At 31.1% G+C, this 26,570-nt stretch overlaps 1 protein-coding gene across 4 annotated transcripts in view; it reads left to right on the top strand.

Annotated features, from left to right (window-relative positions):
- LOC143048371 (uncharacterized) overlaps positions 1–25,771 on the top strand; it is a 41,125-nt gene extending 15,354 nt beyond the window's left edge. For 2 of the 4 annotated variants that reach the window (XM_076222027.1, XM_076222038.1), the window contains exons 9-20: positions 4,126–4,293; positions 6,214–6,283; positions 6,589–6,820; positions 7,227–7,314; positions 7,864–8,025; positions 8,408–8,552; positions 10,406–10,471; positions 11,125–11,193; positions 15,333–15,551; positions 15,774–16,714; positions 20,289–20,375; positions 21,343–25,771. In XM_076222027.1, coding sequence (XP_076078142.1) covers positions 4,126–4,293; positions 6,214–6,283; positions 6,589–6,820; positions 7,227–7,314; positions 7,864–8,025; positions 8,408–8,552; positions 10,406–10,471; positions 11,125–11,193; positions 15,333–15,551; positions 15,774–16,714; positions 20,289–20,375; positions 21,343–21,399 — 2,304 coding nt within the window. In that variant the 3' untranslated portion in view covers positions 21,400–25,771. The remainder of the gene's footprint in view (positions 1–4,125; positions 4,294–6,213; positions 6,284–6,588; positions 6,821–7,226; positions 7,315–7,863; positions 8,026–8,407; positions 8,553–10,405; positions 10,472–11,124; positions 11,194–15,332; positions 15,552–15,773; positions 16,715–20,288; positions 20,376–21,342) is intronic. The other 2 variants (XM_076222045.1, XM_076222053.1) reach the window with 2 other exon arrangements.
- Positions 25,772–26,570: the final 799 nt, after the last annotated feature.

The raw sequence follows: 26,570 nt of genomic DNA on the forward strand, positions 1-26,570 counted from the left end.
AGCTCTATTGGGTAAAATGTGAATTATTAGAATCATTGGTAAAATCCGTCCAGTATTCTTTCCTTGTGCATGATATAGTGTTCATGTAATGTCATAGATAATGTCTCGTTAAGAATTATTATTTGTTATTACTTTAGCTTTATTTATTAAACCATATTTTACTCTTTGAATGTTTGACTTTATTATTCTTATTTACAAGATTGAGCTCTGACTTTCACTGTGTAAATTTAGGTAAGAATTAGATTAGTAAATTTGTTGTTGTAAATTGTATGTATGCTACAGGAATCGGGGAACAATTGCTAATGGGTTGGGGAAGTTAAAAGTCAGAGCTCATGCTTGTAGGTAATCTATCCTAAATAGTCTGAGGAGTCTTCATTATAAAGAAAATCACATCAACATCAGTGCAATACTATGAAGATGTGACAAATTGAAATGCCCACAAACCCTTAACTAGCATTCAGCTTGTATGTGGTTATTAGGGCCCCACTGATAAAGATCCGTCCATCCGTAACAAAGTGTGTTTGCTCTGTATCTAGAGAACCGTTATAATTTCATACTTTATACTTGACGTGTATATTAACAACTTTCTAAGTCAAAGGTCAAGGTAGTAAACTTGTTTCAGTTGACAACCCTATGTCCTATGGTAAAGATCTTATCCGCTCTATATCTTGAGAACCATTAGGATTTCAAAGATTATACTTGACATGTATATTAACCAACACCAAAGGGTGTGTCATAATGTATGTAAAACTTCCTTAGTCAAAGGTCAAGAACTGGTTTTAGTTTACAACCATGTGTCCTATGGTTAAGATTGTGTCCTTTCTATATCTTGGGAACCCTTATGATTTCAAAGTTTATACTAGACATGAATTTTAAACAACACCAGACTGAGATGATGTGTCATAATGTATAAACAACTTCCTAGATCAAAGTTCAAGGTAAAAAACTATAGTTTCAGCTGACAACCCCATGTCCTATGGTAAAGATACAAATTTTTTACCACACATTATTCACAATGGGCCCACAGAGATGGCTCCCATCTCAATGATGTGTAGTCTTATCTCTTCCAGTTCAATGTCAGCTTACACAAATTTCATGTTGATATAAAGATAAGGAGATATCCACTGGAGTCCAAATGATGTTGATGTGAGCAACTGATCATCTAGGTCACTGTATGTGCTTCAACAATGCGCAAAAAGCATATTATGTAGTCAGCTATAAGAACCCCTTACATGGCAAAATGTAAACAATTACAATGAGAAAACAAACATCCTGATTTATGACAAACCAAAAACTGAAAAGGAAATTTGACAGACATCAACCAATGGCAACCACTCTATTACACCTACTGCAGATTGTCTGTTGCTGAAGGAATTGTACACATCTCAAGCTGAGTATTTATTAAGATACCGGTACTAAATTCTTCTCTAAAAGGTAGTTCATGCAACATGACTTAATATTGAGGGTAAAATTTCTCAGAAACCTATTTCACCTTTACACTCCTGTATTTAAGAATAAAAGGTGATTTGGCAGCAACCAAGCAATACAACTTTGTTTATTTGTGTAAAGGTCAGCTTACTGTGTTCAACTATAGTCAAGTAACTGTCCCATTCGTAAAAATCTAAATTGCCCCATAACTAAACATGTGAATAAATTTCACAGAAAATATCAGACAGCTTGCTGATATTGATGGCTATTAAAGTACACAATCTGCTGATAAAGATGTCATGTCTAATTATACTCTTATACTGGCTGTTAGGCCAAAATTAAAAATATGTTTGTTTCCCCTCCCCAACCCGGGTCAAAAATAAGCCCCCAGGTAAAAAAATTATATTCCACAAAAAATCTAAATTATTTTTATTCCTGAAATAATTTGTTTCCATTTTTGAAAAGGGCTTGAAAACAAAAGGATTGATAATCTAAATAAAAAAACTCAAATTGAGTACAAACCACTGATCAGTTGCCTTGACTGGACAAGTCTAACCATTCATGTGATCATCCAGTTTAAAAAAAAAGCAAAAAAAAAACAACCTGCCTTCCTGGTCTGTTTACAAAGGGTAGACCCGGGGAGGGGAAACAAGACATTCTTTGTAATGTGGCCTTATGCTGCTTTGAGACAGGTTTCTTGTAGTGACATCATCAACAGTTATCTTGTGTAATAGCCAATAAATATGGGTAAACTAAATTGTGTTACAAGTTTTCACATGTCCTGATCGTCAACTTTACATTTGCTAAAATACATCAGTCAAAAAGCAAGAGTAGGTGTATGTTATTGGTGAGCAGTAGGATATTGTACATTTTATGGTTAAATCTAAGCAACAAGAAGACTGATATTTTGTAAATTGACAAATCTTGGATAATTATATATATATATATGCCTTCACAAAATGTGATCTACTTGACCTACAATTTGATTTCTCATCTGTGGCGAAAGTATATTTGGGCAATACTTTTTATGAGTGGCTATGAGGTGTCAAAATATTGCAAATAATTTAGATAATTATCCCCGCTTTCAAGTTTACAAATTTTAATTCAGTTTATAAATGATGAGACCTTTTTAGACAGTCCTTGTCAGTTGACCTTGACATCATTTTCACATTTCAATAGTCAGAATGAGGCCTATTTATCAGTAATTATACAGGATAGGTCAACATCATTTGATATGATGATTGGTTAGATGTATGTCTATCATGTCAATCGACCATGATTCCATGCATACAGGTCTTGCTGGTCTTGTTCTAGCTCCATAAAACCACAACCTGTATCTACACCCTAAAATTCCCAGAAATATAAATACATGTTTAGGTCAAGGAATGCAATGGTCTATTTTGTTCTCATTTGAAAGCCTCACTGCCACTTATAGCTGAAAAACAGCAACAAAAGTACTTATCTTTTGCATCTGCTATTGTGAAGTGTCTGTAGGGAATATTTTTGCGTGAGTTTATGTCATATCTCTTCTTTTCCGCATAACAAATGAGTCTAGCTTACCGGGAGACCAAATTAAACTTATCTAAACACATCATGGTTTAAGAAAATGGATAAAACTTTCACAAGTAAGAGCTCCTTGACTGGTAAGTAAAATAAAAACTAAGTTTTTGTGGAAACAAATTATTGTGGATTAAAGAATAAATATATTTTATGTGGATATTTGATATCGTGATTTGCCTAAGTGTGCATACAAGCCTATAGAAAATGTATACTTGTTGACAAGATAAGTCTTAAGGAAAACTAGATGTGTCAAAGCGACAGGAATGGCCCCGTCTTAAAAAGTTGAAAAATCTGCAATTTCAATAACACATGTGGACACAAACATGATGGTAGTCTCACATATAAAAAATCAGCTCAAAATCTGGATGCATATAGAAAAAAAGTCTGTTAACTTTGATTTTCAAAAATCCAAAGCCCATAATTTTGGCAAAAATTAGCGGAGCGGAACAAAACTTACACTTGATCTGTAACTCATCTTGGTTAACTCACATACCAAAAATCGGCCCAATATCTGAAAGCGTTTAGTAAAAAAGTCAGTATAACTGTGATTTTCAACAATTTATCTAAGTCCAAAGCCTGTCATTTAGGCAAAAATTTGCGGAGTGGAATGAAACATAAACTTGATCTGTAACTCATCATGGTTAACTCACATACCAAAAATCAGCCAAATATCTGAAGGCGTTTAGAAAAAAACTTTGTATAATGGTTTGTTGCGGAATGACGGAAATATGGAATTTCAGAATGACGGAATTACGGAATTTCAGAATGACGGAATTACGGACAAGGGTAAAATTATATGGCACAGACAACTTCGTTGCGGGGCCATAAAAATTACAATAGATAAACTTTAAAAGTGGTAAAAATATTTGAAAATATGGTTATCTGTATTTAGTCAATAAAATCAGAAGGGAAGATGATGCAACCTGAATGATGCCTCAAGCCAATTTAAATATTCAGCCCTTTTTGATATGAAAAAGACGCACAAAATTTCATATTAAAGCCTGTGTTTTGAATATACTAGAAACACAACTTGATCCTGTAGCATACATTATAATACTCAATAATAGTTTTATGCCAAGATATTATATCACTTTTAGATAAATAAATCTGAAAAATCAAATCTTTAATTTAAAATAGGATAATGAACATGAACTAGAAACAGTAGAGGAAGAGCCTAGACAAAGACGGCATTACTCCTCTCCTCCCAGGGAAAGAAGAGGAGAGCCCACCTATTCAGAACCTTTAGACACAGTGAGAACACAAGAAGGTGTACCTGCTGCAATGAGGTCTTCCATAGTATTTGGAGTAAGTAAAAGTCTTGGGAAGAGTCTAAATGTAAGAGTCTAACACTTGTGAAATTAAGGTACTGATGACAGTAGATGAATTAACATAAAAACAAAATAAAACAGAAAAACTAAGAATAGGAAAGCAAATTTTATTTTAATTTAAGTCAAGCTGACATGAACAAACATCAGCTCTGTAGATATAGAAAAGAAGATGTGGTATGATTGCCAATGAGATAACTCTTCACAAGAGACAAAATGACAAATAGATCAATAACTATAGGTAACTATGCAGCCTTCAACAATGAGCCAAGCTCTTCCGAAAAGTCAGCTATAAAAGGCTCTGAAATGACAAATGTAAAAATATTCAAACGAGAAAACTAGCTGCCTGATTTATGTACAAATAATGAAGGAAAAAACAACAAACAACACCCACAAAATTAAAGTTTGTTTTTTTTACAGAGCTTTTTTAGCTCACCTGGCCCAAAGGGCCAAGTGAGCTTTTCTCATCACTTGCCGTCCGTCGTCCGGCGTCGTTAATTTTTACAAAAATCTTCTCCTCTGAAACTACTCGGCCAAATTAAACCAAACTTGGCCACAATCATCATTGGGGTATCTAGTTTAAAAAAAATGTGTCCGGTGACCCGGCCAACCAACAAAGTTCGCCGCCATGGCTAAAAATAGAACATAGGGGTAAAATGCAGTTTTTGGCTTATAACTCAAAAACCAAAGCATTTAGAGCAAATCTGACATGGGGGTAAAATTGATTATCAGGTCAAGATCTATCTGCCCTGAAATTTCAAATGAATTGGACAACCTGTTGTTGGGTTGCTGCCCCTAAATTGGTAATTTTAAGGAAATTTTACTGTTTTTGGTTATTAGCTTGAATATTATTATGGATAGAGATAAACTGTAAACAGCAATAATGTTCAGCAAAGTAAGATTTACAAATAAGTCAACATGACCGAAATGGTCAGTTGACCCCTTTAGGAGTTATTGCCCTTTATAGTCAATTTTTAACCATTTTTCGTAAATCTTAGTAATCTTTTACAAAATCTTCTCCTCTGAAACTACAGGGCCAAATTAATCCAAACTTGGCCACAATCATCTTTGGGGTATCTAGTTTAAAAATTGTGTCCGGTGCCCCGGCCATCTAACTAAGATGGCCACCACAGCTAAATATAGAACATAGGGGTAAAATGCAGTTTTTGGCTTATAACTCAAAAACAAAAGCATTTAGAGCAAATCTGACATGGGATAAAAATTTTAATCAGGTCAAGATCTATCTGCCCTGAAATTTTTAGATGAATCGGACAACCCTTTGTTAGGTTGCTGCCCCTGAATTGGTAATTTTAAGGAAATTTTGCTGTTTTTGGTTATTATCTTGAATATTATTATAGATAAAGATAAACTGTAAACAGCAATAATGTTCAGCAAAGTAAGATTTACAAATAAGTCAACATGACCGAAATAGTCAATTGACCCCCTAAGAAGTTATTGCCCTTTATAGTCAATTTTTAACAATTTTCATAAAATTTGTAAATTTTCACTAACATTTTCCACTGAAACTACTGGGCCAAGTTTATTATAGATAGAGATAATTGTAAGCAGCAAGAATGCTTAGTAAAGTAAGATCTACAAACACATCACCAAAACACAATTTTGTCATGAATCCATCTTTTGCTTTGTTTAATATTCACATAGATCAAGGTGAGCGACACAGGCTCTTTAGAGCCTCTAGTTTCAACCATAAAAACACACTCATTTCAATAGCCTATGGCTACATCATATTCTATCATATGTTTGTGTCTAGTTTTGTTTCCCATTTACTTATACCAACTGACTCTTTATCACTAAATTATGCCTTTTAAATTTGTTAGATTATTATCAACTTCAGAGTTGAACTGAGTAAATTAAAATTAATTATGGTTTTTGTTCACAGCAAGGTGCAGATTCAGAGTCTGCCATGAGGACAAAGGAACTTGAAAGACAGAAATGGGTCCAAGAATTAGGTAAGATTTCTTCTCAAAACTTCTCGTTCATCTACAGAATAAATTCATGGCAATTATGTTTCATAATAAAAAGGTTGAACATCTTTTCAAAAATGCATACTTGTAATATATTTCACTAAATTATCATTACCGGTAAGTCAGTCAGCAAAAAGCTTTATATATCAGTTGTAGAAATATTCCTAACCTATAATTTGTGTATTCATCATCTTAGAAGAAATTGAACAAAACTTTAAGCACCAAACATGCTTTTTAACAAAAACTAAAGAAGATATATATATATGCAATTTCAAATGCTTATATTTTAGATAAACAAAGGGAAGAAAAACAAATGAGAGAATTAAAGGAAATGAATATCATCAAGGCATCAGAGGAAACCTGGGCTGACAAATTCAGCAATCCTTATAGGCCTGCACCACTACCAGATCAGTCCGTTAAACAGTACGGACCAGAGGAACATCTGAATGCCAAAGAGAATATACTAGATACAAGAAGGACAAGCAGTGCTCCAAATCAGTTTCCTGATGATGATGAGCCAAAGTATGTTTCTTATACTAATAATAATGTCATTTATAGAAAATATTTTTCTTGTTAAAAAAAAACAATCCAAGTTCAGCAATTTTGACTTCAATGTTACTGTTGGAAATAAGAAGATGTTGTATGATTGCAAAGGAGAAAACTCTCCATCAAAATTAACATTCATCTTAGCTTGTGAACTTTATGTTAAACTGCCGATGTCTTTTGGTAATTTTGTCTATGGATTGCTGTCTCATTGCAATATACCTCATATCTTAATGTCATTCATATTGGAAAGTACGACATAGACAAAAATGAATTTTTACTTTTGCTTAAGTAATGATTGTTTTCTAAAAGGTTAAATATCCTGATAACATATTTGCTTCCTTCAAAGTACATTTAATATTTACACTAATATGTTTTCTTTCAGGACTCATATTAGAGGACAGAATGTCTTCATGGATTCTCAAACTCAGAAAGAACAGGAAGAAAAAAGGAAACGTCACCTAGAACATCAGGTATTTCACAATAGAGTCACAAGTGCTTCTGTGTAATCTTAATGTATTTTGACATTAATCAATGCGTTCTTTATTTATTATAAATTTTATAATTTAATTTCTCATTTGGTTTATACAGTTTTGGGTAAATTTCCCTACATTGTAGCAATTCTGTGTTTACAGAAACCAAGTAAAATTGGTGATTAGATGCTGAAATTGTACTCGGTGAAATGAAAAGTTTTGCACACAACTTCTCTTAATTCAGATGATAGCAAGAAAAACAAAACAACTAGAAAGTTAAAAAAAAAAAATTAATAAAAAAAACTAAAATATACAAGAACATAAATGAACAAGATCATCACCATATGCAAAATTGGGGAAAAAACTGAAAATAAGAAGAAATTAATTACTGCTAAAGGGGAAACACAAATATAATTATTAAGCAGAACAAATGAAAATGTAAATGTAAAAGAGGGAAAATACACCTCTTATACCTCTTATACCCTGTTTTTAAGTAGATACTAGTAAAATATGGAACCTAATTATTTACTGACCTTTACAACTTTTTAGACAGCAATAATGGAACAAGTAAAAGAAAAACAGAGACTGAAGCAAATGGAAAAGGAAAGAAAGATGAAAGAGGATATGGAAGAAGAGATGAAATTACAGAAAGAAAGAGAAAAACAACAAAATATATTAAATTCTGACATCCAGAAAAATAAAGCAAGAGAGGTTAGACTTTACAATGATTTAAAATCTGATCAAGTATTGACAAAAAACATTCATCTTAACTTTTCTATAATTTATTCATACATACTGCCACTAAAAACATTACTTTGTAAGTCTTTTAACCAACTACTGTCGTTTAAATCCAATTTAAATTGATATAAATGCTTTAAAAGGATTCTTTCTATTGAAGTCAGGTTAAACTAAAAAAATCTTTAATATTATCTGAAATAAAAGCAGTTTCATTGTAACTTTTGATTTTTTTAAATATTTTTGAATCAATGCTAGCAGAATGAAAAATTTTAAAAACGAGATTAATGGTTTCCAATGAAAAGTGATCAAGCAGAAGAAAGCTGTAATCTAGCAAATATTATTTGAATTTCTTCAGGTGAAAAGACAACAACAGGTGGAGAATTTAAAAGCAGCGATGGATGAAGCTAATGAAAATGCTCAGCGTGAGAAGTATCAAAAACGTATGCAGCATTTGGAAGAAGGAGGACATGATGTTTCACATTTGAAAGCCAATCTGCAGGGTAAGAAGGTTTTAAACACTTCAATCAAAATTCGACTATTTTTATTGAATTTTGTGAAATTTTAATTATGCTAGTTTTGATGTCATGAAAAAAGCACTGATATATTAACCCTTTCCTCCATGGAATTATTTTTGTACACACTTGATTTCCAGAAGCATCAAAAGGCTTCTCTTTGTAGGAAAGGGGGTGGCGTTAAACATCGTCATTATGGAGGAAAGGATTAAAAGACCTATATCGTATCTTGTCATTATTTTCCCATTATTCTTTATGATAATTGGCATTACATCCTTATTTGAAGTTTTAGCTAGAATCATGGCCATGCTTTTGGCCTTTTTCAACCTACACTGTTATTTATTTTTCCTCTGTAGCAAGAAAAACCAGTTTGATGACACCATTTTTTTCTTTTTATTTTTTGAAAGCATTTTTAAGTGCTGTATACTTCTTTTTATCTAAAAATTCTATTATTAAGTTTTTTCTAGTTACAAAAAAAATCTTCTTTTGTGCTTAAAATTCTTACAATATATGAAAATTCATGATATATTATGATAAGTGTATGGAATATGAAACTACAAAATGTATATTGTATGTAACCATCTAGCTACCAAACATTCTAGCCAAATATCAGTCTTTCATTTGATACTTATAAATGATTCCTACTGGGTTTTTCATTATAGCACAGACAAATGGTAGTTCATAGTTTCAAATTTACATGTATTTTGTTGCTGAAATTAACAGAAAATCATTTTATTATTATGGTATAGCTTTAAGTAACAATGTTTTCATGGAATAGTAAGCTACAGATTTTATAAACTAACATCATTTTCGTGTGTGATGTAAGCATGATTAATATAAAATTATTGCTTAGCATAACAAACTCCATGCAGATATAATTTTAGTTTGTTTTGGTGATGATAGATTTAAGTTTGTTTTGGTTATGATAGATTTAAGTTTGTTTTGGTTATGATAGATTTAAGTTTGTTTTGGTTATGATAGATTTAAGTTTGATTTGGTTATGATAGATTTTGTTTTGGTTATGATATATTTAAGTTTGATTTGGTTATGACAGATTTAAGTTTGTTTTGGTTATGATAAATTTAACCATAGAAATTATTAAAGACAATGTTATACTGAACATAATAAGTAATATTCTGTAACTATGAGAGAAAGGGTCATTACAGAACTTCACATGATAATGAAATGAGCTAGAAAACAACATGAATTGTAGTAAAATGTAGTACTTCTACATTCTAATAAACTATAAACCAACTGATTTTTACAACTTTCGCAGGAAGAAAAATAATGCCAATATAAATCATCAGGAAAAATAAAATCTGAATTTTACTTGTCTAACTACATCAGTCAATTTGAAAATTGCGAAAATTAGCTGCAAATTGGGAAAGAAAAGACTAAATGTGAAATAAAGTATCTGCGAAAATAAGTTGGTTTACAGTATTTTATATCATATACCCTTGTTTTGTTTTCTATGTCAAAAGGTTAAGACAAAACACCTAAAAATTCAACCATTTGAATTCAATTTCAACACTACATGGTCTTTCCTTTCAATAGCATGGTTATAGATTGTAAGTGTCTTTCATGATTGTTTATAATACCCATATAAGGTAGGTTAGTAGCAGAAAACAAGATACAATAAAAACTGAGTGTAGGTAATGTAGAACTGGAAAGTCTACAAATAAACAATGAAAAGCTGAGATAATTATGGTTATTACAGATACTTTCATAACTGATGGGGATTTATAAGCTTTGCTTGCAATACCTTAGTATTTATACTAATTTGCATCATATGGGTCATGTGACATGAATTAGTGTATTCTTTATATGTGTGTTGTTTTTAGAGAAGCAGTTGACAGCTAGATATCCTGCCGTAGAAACTGTTCGAGAACCACCAACTACCATTAGAGGTATAAAATAATCCTCTCTTTCAATGCACAATTTTCTTTAATTTTGTAATTTTTCATAAAAGTATTAAATGAATTAACAGCACTACTTTCTGTCTTTGATAATGATAAAAATACACAGTACACATGTAATACAGAATTAATTTTTATGAAAGAATAATAACTTTCCTGTGAAACTAAAATTCCTTTTTTCATGATCATAAGAATATTTGCTGCAATTTGAATTGTATTTGCAACTATTATAATATCACAAACTCATTGACTGTCCCAAGTTTTGGGTTATTTTCATGGAAATGAAATATTTGTGAAGTTTTGGCATTACCATTAAAAAAAAAGACTGTTGTATTTTTAAAGGGATTGTGAGATAATCAGCAATAATTTCTTATAAGTACTGGTACAACAACAAATCATTCATTTTTGGAAAAGGATTTCTAATTAAAAAGAGCTAACTACTTTTTAACAAGTGATTTATTATGAGCACTTCACAATAGCTATTAATAGCATTTATAAAAATCACTTTTTTATTGCAAACTTTTTCTTCAACATTCAAACTTTAAAATTGCAATTAATTGCTTAACCAATAGGCTATATTTAATTCTCAATTTACCAACTGTAGCAATCTAAGCTTTAAGCTATGATATTTTTCTAATTTGTAGATCAGTTTTTCACATCACAACATTACTACAGTCACAATATGGCCGACATATTGACAGGCGGTCGCTTAGGTATCATTTTATATGTGGACACACATGGATTGTGGGTTTCACAGGAATTTTACAGTGTAACTTGCTTTAGTCATCAATCATTCAGTGCAGTGTTGTCACCAGCCATTTACAGATCATAGCATTCATTTATAAATTTTTATATCACAAACTATATTTAAAAAACAGATAATTTTGCATGAAAAAAACTTAATTTGAAGGGAACAAATTGTAAATGGTAACAATCTTTGATAGTACTACCTCGGGTATTAAGGGTGAAGAACACTTTTTATACAAAGGCCAAAGGCAGCGCTTACATCAAATTGTCTTACCCTAAGACAGTAAGGTTACATTAACCATTCGTTACTGGTAAATAAATTTTACTTTAGAAATTTTAAGGTTTAGAATTTTGGATTCCCAATGCTCTTCAACTTGTACTTGTTTGGCTTTCTAAATTTAGATATGAGCGTCACTGATGAGTCTTATGTAGACGAAACGTGCGTCTGGCATACTAAATTATATTCCTGGTACCTTTGATAACCAATTAGCCCATGAATAACATGTATGCAACTTTATATTTCTTTTTCAAAGGTTTTAATAAACTTTCTAAGTGCTGTAATATGTCTTATCTTAGTTATAATTTTGATTCAACTTTATTTTGTATATGCTTTTTCTTTTCTTTATAATAAATTTTATTCAACTCATTTCATGCTACTTTTTAAAGTATTGTAAGAATCATGATCTGCATTTGACTGCATTTTCAGCCATTTTATTTTTCCAGGGACCATTTATATTGGTGTACATTCTGTAATTTATTCTATATTGTAAAATTTTATTCTGTTTTAGTGCAAAATTAGGTTTTTTTGTACATATAGATTTTACCTGTTAGATGTCAAGTTTTGCTTGACAATCTGATATTCTGGAAACTATTGCATTTGAATTATTAATGTATGCATTTTATTTGGTATGATCTGATCACAAGTCAGTTCTACTAGTGCAAGACATTTTGTTCAACATGTGCTCCATTTTTTTTTGTAAATTCCACAACTTTATTTGCTAGTGAAAATAACACAAAAGTGTTATAAATTACAACTCTCATATTTATTGATGAATTGTTTAATAGTTACAAAATTTGTTGAAAAAACTCATTACAATGCATATATAAGTTTATTTCAGTGTATCACTTTCAGTCTTCGATATATAAGTCTCCAAGACAGTTAGCCTATCTCCAGAGACCTTTGTGTAATATTATCATATTAACCAAATCTGATTGAATCCAAAATAAGTACAGTAACTAGGTATAGTTTGGGCACACTTCACTTCAGAATTCACTGGAAATGGTCACATGATATTTGCATATTATATACCTTTTGTGCAAAATTTATGTTATTTTGGATTTGGTATGCTACTATACTGTGTTGCTTTGTGAATTATGTTTTAAATTTATAATCAGGTAAATAAATGTTTTTCAAAATCAATACCATAGATATTTTTTTTCAGATTATCTTATTTATATTTTACGGCATGTCAAGCTTAATGTCTAATTATTGTCGTACCTTATTTAATACTAAGTAACCAATATTCAGTACCAGAGCTGATATGACTTCTGTAAACATAATGTATCTACATCTATGATGAAATACTAAAATGATCTTAAAAACCTATGTAAATTTATAATACTCTTTTCCCTGATCTGGACATTACTGGTGGAGACTTATCATTGTATATTGTACTTGCAATGAGAAACATGATGGGTTGCAATAGTTGAGCGGGAACTGGTTATCCTTCCAGAACCACCTGAATTCAACCTCAAATTTTGGTGGCACTGCTCAATATTTTTATACGACCGCAAAAATTTTAATTTTTCGTCGTATATTGCTATCACGTTGGCGTCGTCGTCTGCGTCGGCGTCGTCGTCCTAATACTTTTAGTTTTCGCACATTAACTTTAGTAAAAGTGAATAGAAATCTATGAAATTTTAACACAAGGTTTATGACCACAAAAGGAAGGTTGGGATTGATTTTGGGAGTTTTGATCCCAACATTTTAGGAATTAGGGGCCAAAAAGGGCCCAAATAAGCATTTTCTTGGTTTTCGCACAATTACTTAAGTTTAATTAAATAGAAATCTATGAAATTTTGACACAAGGTTTATGACCACAAAAGGAAGGTTGGGATTGATTTTGGGAGTTTTGGTTCTAACAATTTAGGAATTAGGGGCCAAAAAAGGGCCCAAATAAGCATTATTCTTGGTTTTCGCACAATAACTTTAGTTTAAGTAAATAGAAATCAATGAAATTTAAACACAAGGTTTATGACCACAAAAGGAAGGTTGGTATTGATTTTGGGAGTTGAGGTCTGAACAGTTTAGGAATTAGGGGCCAAAAAGGGGCCCAAGTAAGCATTATTCTTGGTTTTCGCACCATAACTTTAGTTTAAGTAAATAGAAATCTATGAAATTTAAACACAAGGTTTATGACCACTAAAGGAAGGTTGGGTTTGATTTTGGGAGTTTTGGTCCCAACATTTTAGGAATAAGGGGCCCAAAGAGTCCAAAATTGAACTTAGTTTGATTTCATCAAAAATTGAATAATTGGGGTTCTTTGATATGCCAAATCTTACTGTGTATGTAGATTGTTAATTTTTAGTCTCATTTTCAAATTGGTCTACATTAAAGTCCAAAGGGTCCAAAATTAAACTAAGTTTGATTTTAACAAAAATTGAATTCTTGAGCTTTTTTGATATGCTGAATCTAAACATGTACTTAGATTTTTGATTATGGGCCCAGTTTTCAAGTTGGTTCAAATCAGGATCCAAAATTATTATATTAAGTATTGCGCAATAGCAAGAAATTTTCAATTGCACAGTATTCAGCAATAGCAAGAAATCTTCAATTGCACAGTATTGTGCAATAGCAAGAAATTTTCAATTGCACAGTATTCAGCAATAGCAAGAAATCTTCAATTGCACAGTATTGTGCAATAGCAAGAAATTTTCAATTGCACAGTATTGCGCAATAGCAAGAAATCTTCAATTGCACAGTATTGTGCAATAGCAAATATTTTCAATTGCACAGTATTGCGCAATAGCAAGAAATATCTAATTGCACAATATTGTGCAATAGCAAGAAATTTTCAATTGATTGGAGTTATCTTTCTTTGTCCAGAATAGTAGTTGAATCAACTTAAATCATTGTTTTATACAATATACAATGTATATTCACTTTTACTACCAACTGATAAATTAAAACAATCTTTACCATTCAGTGATAACAAGCACCTTTTGTTACATTTTAATATTTTATGATGTATTTAAATGAGTAGTTATTGTTGCAAACTCCATTAGAAATTTGAATTGAGATCAATTTTTGGAAAAAGGGAAAGGGGGATGTGAAAAAAAAATGGGGGGGGGGGGGGGGGGGTTAAATTTTTCTCATTTCAGATTTCATAAATAAAAAGAAAATTTCTTCAAACATTTTTTTGAGAGGATTAATATTCAACAGCATAGTGAATTGCTCAAAGGAAAAAAAAGTATTTTAAGTTCATTAGACCACATTCATTCTGTGTCAGAAACCTATGCTGTGTCAACTATTTAATCACAATCCAAATTTAGAGCTGAATCCAGCTTGAATGTTGTGTCCATACTTGCCCCAACCGTTCAGGGTTCAACCTCTGCGGTCGTATAAAGCTGCGCCCTGCAGAGCATCTGGTTCATTTTGAAATCATTTTTTTTTTTTTTCAATGTATGTATTTATTGAATTAATAATAAAAAAAAAAATTGAGTTCCCCATAATTGTTCATACCAATATAATAGAATGTTCCCTGTTAATCAATTGTGTCAAAAACATTGTGATTGTGTCCATCATATTACAGTTTCAAAAACAATACTGTATCTAGACTGGCATTTAATATATATTTCTTCAACTGATCCTTAGTGATATGTTTGGGACATTTAATGCTTCACTTTGCATTGTCATATATTTAGAACCTTTTTAGATGAAGTGTTCCTATAATTTTCCATACTGCAATTTTGTCTTTAATTTTTATAACTGTCATGTAAACAGTAAAGGCATGGTGTCTGTAGTTGGAACCATTTTTACGACATAAGTAGAAGTCTTGTGCACATAAGACCATTACTCAGACACACATCTATATTTATTTTATAGCTAAATTGACACCAAGGGCTACTGAACCAACATATGTACCTGGCTTAAATCTTGATGTCTCACCTAGACCAATACAAACAGACAAACCCTCAGACAAATCCAGTTTGGCATTAGAACCATATACAGAGAATAGAGTTCTAACACCTAGTCAGTACCGATATGGTCAGTCTCCAAAAAGAGAGTTTGGTACACAGACTGGAAACATACCATTAAATAATGGTAAGCATTATATTGACCGGAAGTTTAGATTACATTGGAAGTAATTTGTTGTTTGCCATTGATTTAAAATTTTAAAAGGACAACAATAGAATTGGGGTATATTCATAAATAAAAAAATTAAATAGATCGTTTAATGAATTTAAAGTGGCAGGAATAAGATTCTGTGAGCTTTGTTCCCATAGTTTTATTTTTGAATTTTTTAATGAAAAAAAATATTTTCAGAAACTAGTCGTAGAATGGATCAGAGAACATACAGAGAAATGACTGATGTTGATATTGTGTACAAAGTTTCTAAGGGCAAGAAGGTTAGAGTAAAAAGTGCTACAAAAGAGGAAAAAATGCCAAGAAGGCAACCACCCAATCAAAAACGATCTGTCATTCAGAAAGAAGACCCAAAACCTAGAGAAACAGATAGAAGAAGCAGAAGTAGAAAGAAAGAATTATGGAATTATCAAAATCCTGCACACAAACATCCAAAAAAACAATCAGAAAAAGATCCAATTCAGCACAAACGTCAAGCTAGTGAACATCGGAGACGGATTAGAGAACAAGAACTTCTGGCAATGGTAGAAATGAATAAAGATAGAATTCCCACAGAGAGGCTCTCAAGATGTGGTTCTCATTCTGATGGTGAAACTACACCAAGAACTGATAGACTATGTCATAGACATAAATCACATTCTCCTGTAGGGCAGCCAGAGGTCAATCGGCTGGTTATCAATAGGTCAAGGTCAAGGTCACCTGAGCAGTCAAATAGAGCACTTGTACCATACAACAGAGAGCGATCTCCATCACCATCTGTATCAGTTGTAAGGACAGATGATAGATTAAAGAGAGCTCCCTCTCCTCCTGTACCTGCCCTCAAACACAAAATAGGAGGGGAGGGAGGATTAGATCATCGAGGAAAACAGTATAAATATGGGGACACAAATCCTGTGACTTATGAACTTGGTGATAATGACTTTGTACCATTTACAAGAACTGTAGAGATTTTAGACCCAGCCCAGGCTACTAATCCACTTCCTCTTTCAAGGGAGACAACTAAATTGGCAAATGCTAGGAAAGCATATATTAAAGGAATGAAACCTGGTAATTATGGCAACAGGGTAGACGTTTATGAAGATAGGATCAGACTTCCTGGAGAATCAAGAAATAATGATAAGGTAATTTATTCATAAACTTCTACACATAGAATACATGTAGAATGTACATTGTTGAAAGAAATATCCGATACTTAAAGTCTACCCTCTTCTATGACCTGTTTCTCTCCAAAAAGTAATGATTTGTCTTTTATTATTTTTATCTTAATTGTGCAAATGACAAGAAATTTAACCAATCTTCTCCAGTTCAGCTACAAATTTCAAATAGATATTATTAATTCAAATCAAAAAGAAATGTACTGGTATATACTTTAGAATTCCATTTAAAGTCATCGGTCTATTGGTTATATGAAAGAATACTTCAATTTGTAAAGTTGCATGAAGAATAAGTTATTATTAAGGTGGTACCCAACACTTTCCCTAAAATTAATTTGGTTCGTTTAATTTTCATAAAATTTTGACAATGTATTTACTTTGACCCTTTAACAAAAAAAAAAAAAAAAAAAAAAAATTTTGAACCAACCGTTTTTTCAGAAAAAATACACTGGTTATATAGCAGTTCGACAAACACCAATTTTGATCATTGAGAAGCTTAATATTCCCTTTACAACACAACGTAATTAAAACGTTTAGCTGATTTTACAGAGTTATCTCCCTGTAGTGTTAGGTACCACCTTAAGGGCCTACTTCGATTCGTCCAACTCGGGTTAGTAGAGTCTATCGAGTTTACTCGACTGACAACCAAACCCCCGAGTTTGACCTTTTGAACCTACCCGAGTTAACTCGACATCAACCCTGGGTCAGGGCAGGTTTAGTCGAGTTTCAAGATGCCTTCAAGTAGTTGCAACAAATAAAAGTGATACAAATAAACTGGTATTTGACAAAATACAGCCGAAGAATAAAGCTGACAAGGGGAATGTATTATTGCCTGTATTTCGGAATCAGCCAATATTGTTCATGTGTATATTTGGTCCTCAAATCTCTTCAACTTCGTACTTTATTTGACCTTTTATAACATTTTTAATTCGAGCGTCTCTGATGATCAAGTCTTTTGTAGACGATACGCACGTCTGGTGTAAATGTTAAATTTTATTCCTGGTATCTATGATGAGTTTATTATCAGCTGTCGGTGGTAGTTGGAAATAAAATAGAAATTAATTGTTTTTCTTTGAACGATTTTTCAAAGTTTCAATTTTTTTTTAACTCACTAACAAACTATTTTTCAAAAGCAAACAGGACTTTTCTTTGTGAAACACTATGTAATATATTTTTTTTTATTTTAATGCTCAGCAAAAAACAATTTTTTTCACCTCCATTATAATAGTCAACTCGATGGAAGAGTTTTGACTTCGATTCGGAACGGTTGCGCACATGCGCATTAGCACTGACCTTTCAACTGGAGTTAACCCCAGTTGGACGAATCGAAGTAGGCCAAGGTGTCATACATTGTAAGATCTCACATTATATGTCTGAGCAACAACTTTAATCTTGTATGATCCTAACCAAATATAGAAATATTTTTGATCACACAAACATAAAAGGACTTAAAAAGGACAAGCAAAATCATTAAAAGTCAAGTAGTTGAAACTTAGTTTTAGTAGAATTAATTTATTATGAATAATTCATAAACTGACAATTTTGTTATCAAAATGTCCTGTTTCAACATGCCAATACAGGAATATTGGCCACTGGACAAATGATATTCCTGAGTCTATTAAGGTAATGTGTATTGACATTGACAGTGTGAATGCATTAAACATGTTCTCTTTGGATGATTTGTTGAATTACTGATAAATTGTAAGAATTTAGATATTTAAAAGAGATAATGGTCCACAAAGATTCATAAAATATTGGTTAATTGTTACCTATCTTTAAAACCATAATGAAAACAATACTTTAAATGGTTTGATAAACCATATTTACGAGGTAAAAATCGAGTATTGATTTTGGGATGTATGGCAGGAGTGTGTATGGTACTAGAGACATCCCATACAAACAGTTATGATGATTTAATTTTTGCTTTTTACTAGTGTATTTACTGTAGTCAATGTTATGACAGTGACCTATACAGTTCAGATGAGAATATATTTACCAAGGTTTATTATACACTGTATCAATATTGTTTTCTCTATTCACAGAAACTCATTGTTTTGTCACATTGTTGTCTGTAACATTTTATCTTTTTGGAATATATAAACCAGATATTTCAGCTATTTTCTATTTCTCTGTTGTCTCTCTAAAGACTCTACAAGGCAGACTGGTTACTTTTCACAAAGCATTTAGAAGACATTCATTAGATCCATTATGTTATGGCAATATAAAAATTTGCTTGTTTTAAACAATGTTCCATTTCAAAATAGTTATGCCAAACTTTTATCATACAAAATCTTAGAAGTTTATATAAAGTATTCTATTTAATAAAATGCTAAATTTTTTTTAATATTTTTTTCATGAAGCTTTTTTTTTTTTTTTTTTTTTTGAACATATGCTTTTTCAACCAAAACTAAATAAAGATAAAGAAAATGTCCTTTAAAAATCAAATGTGATAATTATCAACCAAATTTAGACTGTGTAAACAGGCAGGAATAATAATAATATAATAATGATAATATTCTTTTATTTAAAGAGGGTTACACAGTTAGCTATAACACTAATCTTCCCTGAGACACTACAAAAATAAAAAAAATAAAACAAAAGTCCTAATGTAACAGAATAAAATTTAAAAGGAAAAATAAAGTTAATAAAACTAAAAAAAAAAAAAGAAAAAGGGAAAAAGATTTTTAGGATTTTTGTTAAATTTACAAAAAAATTATAGTACAAATGTAAATGACTAATTATTGATAACTGTCTCCAATATAAGTGATAATGCAGACAGTTCAAATTTGATATTTCCTATTATTTAATCTGATTATCATTGTGTAGAAATATAACAAGTTGGTATTTTAAAGTGGACTTAGGGACAAATATGTGGGAAAGTATATAGTTTCTGGTTTTCACATTCTATATTGTAACATATATAATCTTTGAGTGTTTTTTTCAAGTATTCTAGCACTTGTGAATCTTCAGTGTTACTGAACCTATCCATGGCATGTGATATTGACCTCCGAAAGATTATGATGTATTTTTTATGTGTTATAATGGAATTTGCTATGTTTCTTTTCTTTTATCATGAATTGTAAAAAAAATCAATGGTGTTCTAGAAAGTGAAATATAAAATTCCAATGTATTTACCTACATTGCATATCAAAGTTCTTGTCATAGATTAAAATGCACTGATATATTTGTTAAGTTGCCAGTGAATAAGCTTAATTTTTTAATGTAACTGTTCATTCTTAAAGTCATATATGATCATATATTAATTCAAAATTTGGATGAAAAGATTCAAATATATTTTAATTTGAAGCAAAATTATTCTTTAGGGAACAGTATTTTATGTTATAGGTAAATACTAGCTTAAAAAAAATTTGAATGTCATATTATAAAGAGGTATAATTTGGCAGGAAATATAGAATCTGACCCAGGGAATAAATAAAGTTATGAAATAAGTGGTGGTTTAATGAAATAGTATATAAGAATTTAAGATATAAGGCTAAACATTTCTCTAGTCAGTCATTTAACTTTAACATATATATTTCAGGACCCCATTACTAACCCATCTCTAGTCAAGAATCATCCCACACAAAGACAAGATCAGATACTGAATCAACTCTCCAGTCTAAAAGAGGTCAGTGTACTATATAGTTATCAATCAATTACTCAGTTTCTTTTATAATATAAATCTATAACAGAAACAGGAAAATTTATTTTATAAGAACAATAAAGTTTTGATATTAAGTACATATACAAAAACATATGTGTAAATTAAAGACTTGCTCACAACAGCATTAAGACTGACACTTAGAGAGGGTGAGAATTAAGACTGACACTTAGAGAGGGTGAGAATTAAGACTGACACTTAAAGAGGGTGAGAATTAAGACTGACACTTAAAGAGGGTGAGAATTAAGACTGACACTTAGGGAGGGTGAGAATTAAGACTGACACTTAGGGAGGGTGAGAATTAAGACTGACACTTAGAGAGGGTGAGAATTAAGACTGACACTTAGAGAGGGTGAGAATTAAGACTGACACTTAGGGAGGGTTAGAATTAAGACTGACACTTAGGGAGGGTGAGAATTAAGACTGACACTTAGGGAGGGTGAGAATTAAGACTGACACTTAAAGAGGGTGAGAATTAAGACTGACACTTAGAGAGGGTGAGAATTAAGACTGACACTTAGGGAGGGTGAGACTGACACTTAGAGAGGGTGAGAATTTACAGTACCAAAGAAAGCAGAGTGAAACAGTTATAAATCCTTTTGACAAAACAAACAGTATAAATAACTCTCAAAACACAGATAATAAGACAAGAACGGTGCAAGGAAAGAATCAAGCCTGAACAGCGAGGATTTATAAAAAATAAACTAAAAATAAACAACCCACACACTAGAACACACAACACACAACATCATGTAACCAATATAGAGACAAAAAGACAATTATTCTTCTGCAATGTTAAGAAAAAACTTGGATATATGTACTTGATTCGTAAGTAAATAATGACATTGGTCTAATAAATTATAAAAAGTGCAGTTTTATATTATCTGATATCTGCATGGATCAAGCAATCATAATCTTTGTGCATTTTTTTCAGAGTTTAATACAACGACAAAGGGAACTGGAAACATTTTCACCAACTGACTTGGAATAATTTTTCTTCCTGCATTTTATTTTATAAAGTCCTCTTTGATAGTGCCAAATGTATTTATATCATTTTTTAATTCAAATCTTTATTTTAAAGTTTTGTGTGTATAGCGAGTGAAAAAATAATACTGGAATATTGGAAGTAAGGATATTTGTTACATTGAATTGCAAAAATAATAGCGAGTTAAATACTGGAAACTAAATATATTTCACTTGCTAGGCTCTTGTACAAAAATATTGAAAGGTGTTAAAGAGTGCTGTTTGTCTCTTTATATCATGTATACGAGTAAAAAATAAAAAAAGTTTATATTTCCGAATGAATATTCTGAAATATACAATAATGCTTTAAAGGTTTTATCTGAAAATGTAAAAGATATTGATACATATTTATAAGCTTTATGGTAAGACTTCTAAATAAATGAAATGTGATTCCAGAGGACAAGTCTTGTGAAAACAACACACTAAGTCCAAAGGTTGTAATTCTGTGAAAAGTTGGTTATCTAGAACAAATGCAAATTTGATGCCCCAGCAATTGAGAAGGCATCAACAAAATTATGAAATTGTAAACTGAAGAGTTGAGCTGATATTAATTTGTACTTTTTAGATGGAAGTGTTTCTGTTGTCATAACTAAAATAATATTTTAACCTGTTTTTGATAATTATAAATTTGTTGGACCCGAGTGTGTTGATAGAGTTATTTGTTATTATACGACCGCAAAGTTTTTTCGGTCATATATTGGTATCACATCGCGGTTGTCAGCGTCGTCTGAAGACGATAGTTTCCGGATAATAACTTTAGTATAAGTGAATAGAAATCAATAAAATTTTAAGACAATGTTTATAACCACAAAAGGAAGGTTGGGATTGATTTTGGGGGTTATGGTCCAATCGGTTTAGGAATAAGAGGCCCAAAACATACATTTATCTAGTTTCAGGACAATAAGGTGTGTATAAGTATTTCAATTACTCTGAAATTGTACCACAATGTTAATATCATTCAGTAGAAGGTTAGGATTTATTTTAAGGGTTATGGGGCAATCTAGGAATTAAGAGCCAAAAAGGGGCCAAAATCAAGCACTTTTGAAGTTTAACTTATGTTTAACTGTATGGATCTCTCTGACATTGTACCACAAGGTTCCATATAATGTAGGAAAGGCTTTTTGTCAGTTTGGGGTTAATATCCCTGAACATTTAGGAATAAGGGGCCAAAAAGAAGCATTTTTCTATATTACAGACAATAACTTGTGTTTAAGTGTATGGATCTCTCTGGAATTATACTACAAGATTTCTTACTACAAAGGAAAGGCTGGAATTGAGTTTTGGGGTTCTTGCTCCATGGGGGTTTCAATAAGTGAGGGGCCAAAATAAGCATTTTTGTAGTTTTCAGTTAATAACTTGTGTTTAAGTGTATAAATCTCTCTGAAATTATACCATAAGTTTCAATACTACAAAGGGATGGTGATAGGGGTTAATGGATCAAATCATTAAACAATTAGGGGCAAAAAGGGGGGAAACGGGTTTTTCAGGTTGAATAACAATTTAGGCAATTTAAAAGCAGTGTAAGGGAGGTAATCCAATTCCAATTAAAATTTAAAGAATACAGTTATATATATGTTTGAAATCTTGATTACCTCCCTTACACTGCTTGAAAATTATGTTCAAGGAAGTGATAATTGTCTTGAGATGAGAAGCTGTAAATTTATTTTTAGAAGTTACTGTTAATTAATATTAATTTCAACAATGACTGTAAGTTATTTTATATTTTAATACTTTATGATATATTTAAATGAGTAGTTATTGTTGCCAACTTAATTAGAAATTTGAATTGAGATTATTTTTGGAATAAGGTATTGGAGGAGGTGAAAAAAATGGGGAGGGTGGGGTGAGGGGTAAAATTTTTCTCATTTTAGATTTTAGAAATTAAAAAGAATTTTTCTTCAACTATATTTTTTTGAGGGGATTTATATTCAACTGCATAGTGTATTGCTCAAAAGCAAAAAAAAAAGTTTAAGTTCATTAGACCACATTCATTCTGTGTCAGAAACCTTTGCTGTGTTAACTATTTATTCACAATCCAAATTCAGAGCTGTATCAAGCTTGAATGTTGTGTCCATACTTGCCCCAACTGTTAATGGTTCGACCTCTGTGGTCGTATAAAGCTGTGCCCTGCGGAGCATCTGGTTTATTCTCGCATATTATATGGCACCTTTGCAAGTTAATTCTTCAGTAATTATATCATGATAAGTGGTTCATTTTGCATGCATTCAATTGTCATTAGTGTGATATATAACATTCCAAAGAGAGTGCTATTATTTTGTCACTTTTTAACACATAATTGCCTTTCACATCAACCCTAAAGTCATTCATCAATTTTAGTTTTTCCACTGGACGTTAAGCAAGCAGAAATCAAGCAAATAATTTTAAGTCTTAAATTACTCTAACTGACTTAATATTTTCATTGAAGCACACATATAGTTTCATTTTTTTATTTTTGAAGATTTAAGGTTGATTTGTAAATGCCTTTTTGTGTTGTTGTTGTTGATTTTCAGTCTTATTGAAAAATACCAAACATCTTATTTTAATCAAATTGCCTCAAGCTTGATACTCTGCAAAGTCAAATTAAGACTTTTTTTAAATTGATATACTGTGGATTCATTTATTTTTGTGTGTATCAATTTTTTGTAATAGTTGTGCTCTACATTTAGGTATACTACAAAGTAAGGTTTCTGCTCATATCAAATGAACATGTTTATAGGCTGAACAGTGCAGAATAAATACCTGCTTGATGCTGAGCATCCACCAAAAAAAAATACTTGTCATTTAGACTAAAAATGGTAATTGACACTTGTACCAAAAAATGGATTACCATCAAATGTTTTTAAATATCATTTTGTACCAAAATTCATTGGATCTGAGACAAACTTCTTTATTTTCTTCCAAACTCGCTGGACTGTGATATGCATGTTTGTTGTTGATATTATGTGGTGCTGTTGATTTTGAATCAAATTTCATTTGACAATAAATTTCATTTGACAATAAATTTCATTTGACAATTGTAAATGGTAACATTCATTTATTTCTATATGTTATGTATATTTGTATGCACAATTAGTAGCAGTCTGCTATTAAGAATGTTGAATAGTTGAGATATTAGGGCTTAATTTGTTATTCTTAAGAAATTTAAACAATTTTATCTTTTGAAGAAAGGAATATAGACCAAAAAAAATATTTAATATTTCTGATGCAAATAGCACCTGTAATGACACCTTCCATTGGATTTTTTATTTTTATGAAATTGCCCAGTTTTGGGAAAGCAAAGTAAAACATAAAACAATATTATTAGCTTTGAATTTTATTGGTTAAAACATAGATGTATAAACTGAGTATATACATCTATGTCTTGTTAATGCATAGGTTTTAAATAAACTTAAAGAGTCTGTTACAAGATGCAAGACGTCAAATAAAGAAAGATTGGATTTATAGCCAGTACTATTTATATTGTTGAATCCATATTAAAATTGATGTGATTAATTAAATGGAGTTTACTAATAATTCTTTAAAAATATTATGTTTTCTCTTGTATATTGAATGGGTGTAACTTCCCAAAAATTGTATTGTATTTTCTCTGTTTTGTTGTACATAACAGAGGCGGATTTAGGGGGTTGGGCATGGGGTCTGGGCCCCCCTTTTGTGGAAAAAATTTGGTTGAATATATAGGGATCAGTGAAGCATGACTGGAGCGGGCCCCCTCTTAGGCAGTCTGTGGACCCCAACTTTTGAAAATTATTGGATCGGCCACTGCATAAGAAAACAATATTCCAGTAGTGTGGAACTGTTGTTTTAAATGAATTGATTTAGCATTTAATAAACTTATAATCTTCACTTGTTATATAGCACTTTTTTAATTTATTTATTGCTTTTTTTAGTGAATTGTGATTTTCTTAGTTTTGCATTCATGTATCAGACTATCTGAACTTACTAATACTAAAGAGAAAAGTAGGACTTTTGTACAATGATAAAACAAAATGTTTGCATGTTCTTTCTCTTACTGTAAGCTCAGTCAGTTTGAACTTTATAACAAGACTGTCATATATTATCTTGGTGTGTACAACACACAAGCTTAAAGTTATTGGGTGTTTTTCTCCTCTGACCCCCAAAAAAGTTAGAACATGATGATTGTTTGGTTGCAATTTAAATTACAAACAGTTGCTCAAATACAATGTAGAAAAAGATCTAGGATCATTTTATGATAATAGAAAAAAAATACTTTGTACTTATTTAGTTTTGATAAATGAATTGCACATATTGTACTGATATTATATATTTATATTTATGTAAAATTTCATTGATAATGATTAAATAAACAATTAAAAATTGTGCCTTCTTCTTTCCATGTTTCTGAAAGATATTCCTTTTCAATAAGTCCTTGAAAAAGGAATCAAATATGCCTTGTGATTGATGTACAAGAGATATGAAGGTCATTAGTTTGCATTTGTTCCCTACCTATGAAAGTAGAGGGGCATAATGTTTATATGTGGGTTCTGTCCACCCATCTCTGTATTACTGTGACCAGGTTAAAATAAAAATTATGGTACATGTAGTGTTTTGACAAGGACTTCATAGTTCACTGAATTTAGAAATATGACTGGTGAAAGTTTTGGTTTAACCCATCTACTTGTTAAATAATAGAGGTTCAAAATATATAAACTACTGGTCTAAATTTATAATCTACTTTTATTGTAATAAAGGGTTAAAATTTATAAGCTACTGTTATTGTAATAGAGGGTTAAAAATTATGAACTACTGTTATTGCAAAATAAGAGCACATTACATAAGCTAAAACATCACAGAACATTTACTATCAAAAATCAAAAACACAAAAATAAATATAGAAAAGGGGGGTCCATTCCCTTAAGTCCAGTTAGATGGATATGCTGTGCTATGGGCACATGTTCCTGTTTATATATGTAGTGGAAAGAGCCCAGGAGAGCAGTATAATAATAATGTTAACAGTATGAACTGACTGACTTTCATTAATTTGATACCCTTTTTCTTTGTCCTAAGCTCAATCAAAGTCCTTAACTTGCTTTCCCATCTACAATAAAATAAAAAAATAAAAAATAAGGAGATGTGGTATGAATGCCAATGTCAAATCTCCACTAAAGTTTAAATGTAGTT

The sequence above is a fragment of the Mytilus galloprovincialis genome, chromosome 1, assembly GCF_965363235.1.
Source record: "Mytilus galloprovincialis chromosome 1, xbMytGall1.hap1.1, whole genome shotgun sequence".
In the NCBI taxonomy this organism is placed as follows: Eukaryota; Metazoa; Mollusca; class Bivalvia; order Mytilida; family Mytilidae; genus Mytilus; species Mytilus galloprovincialis.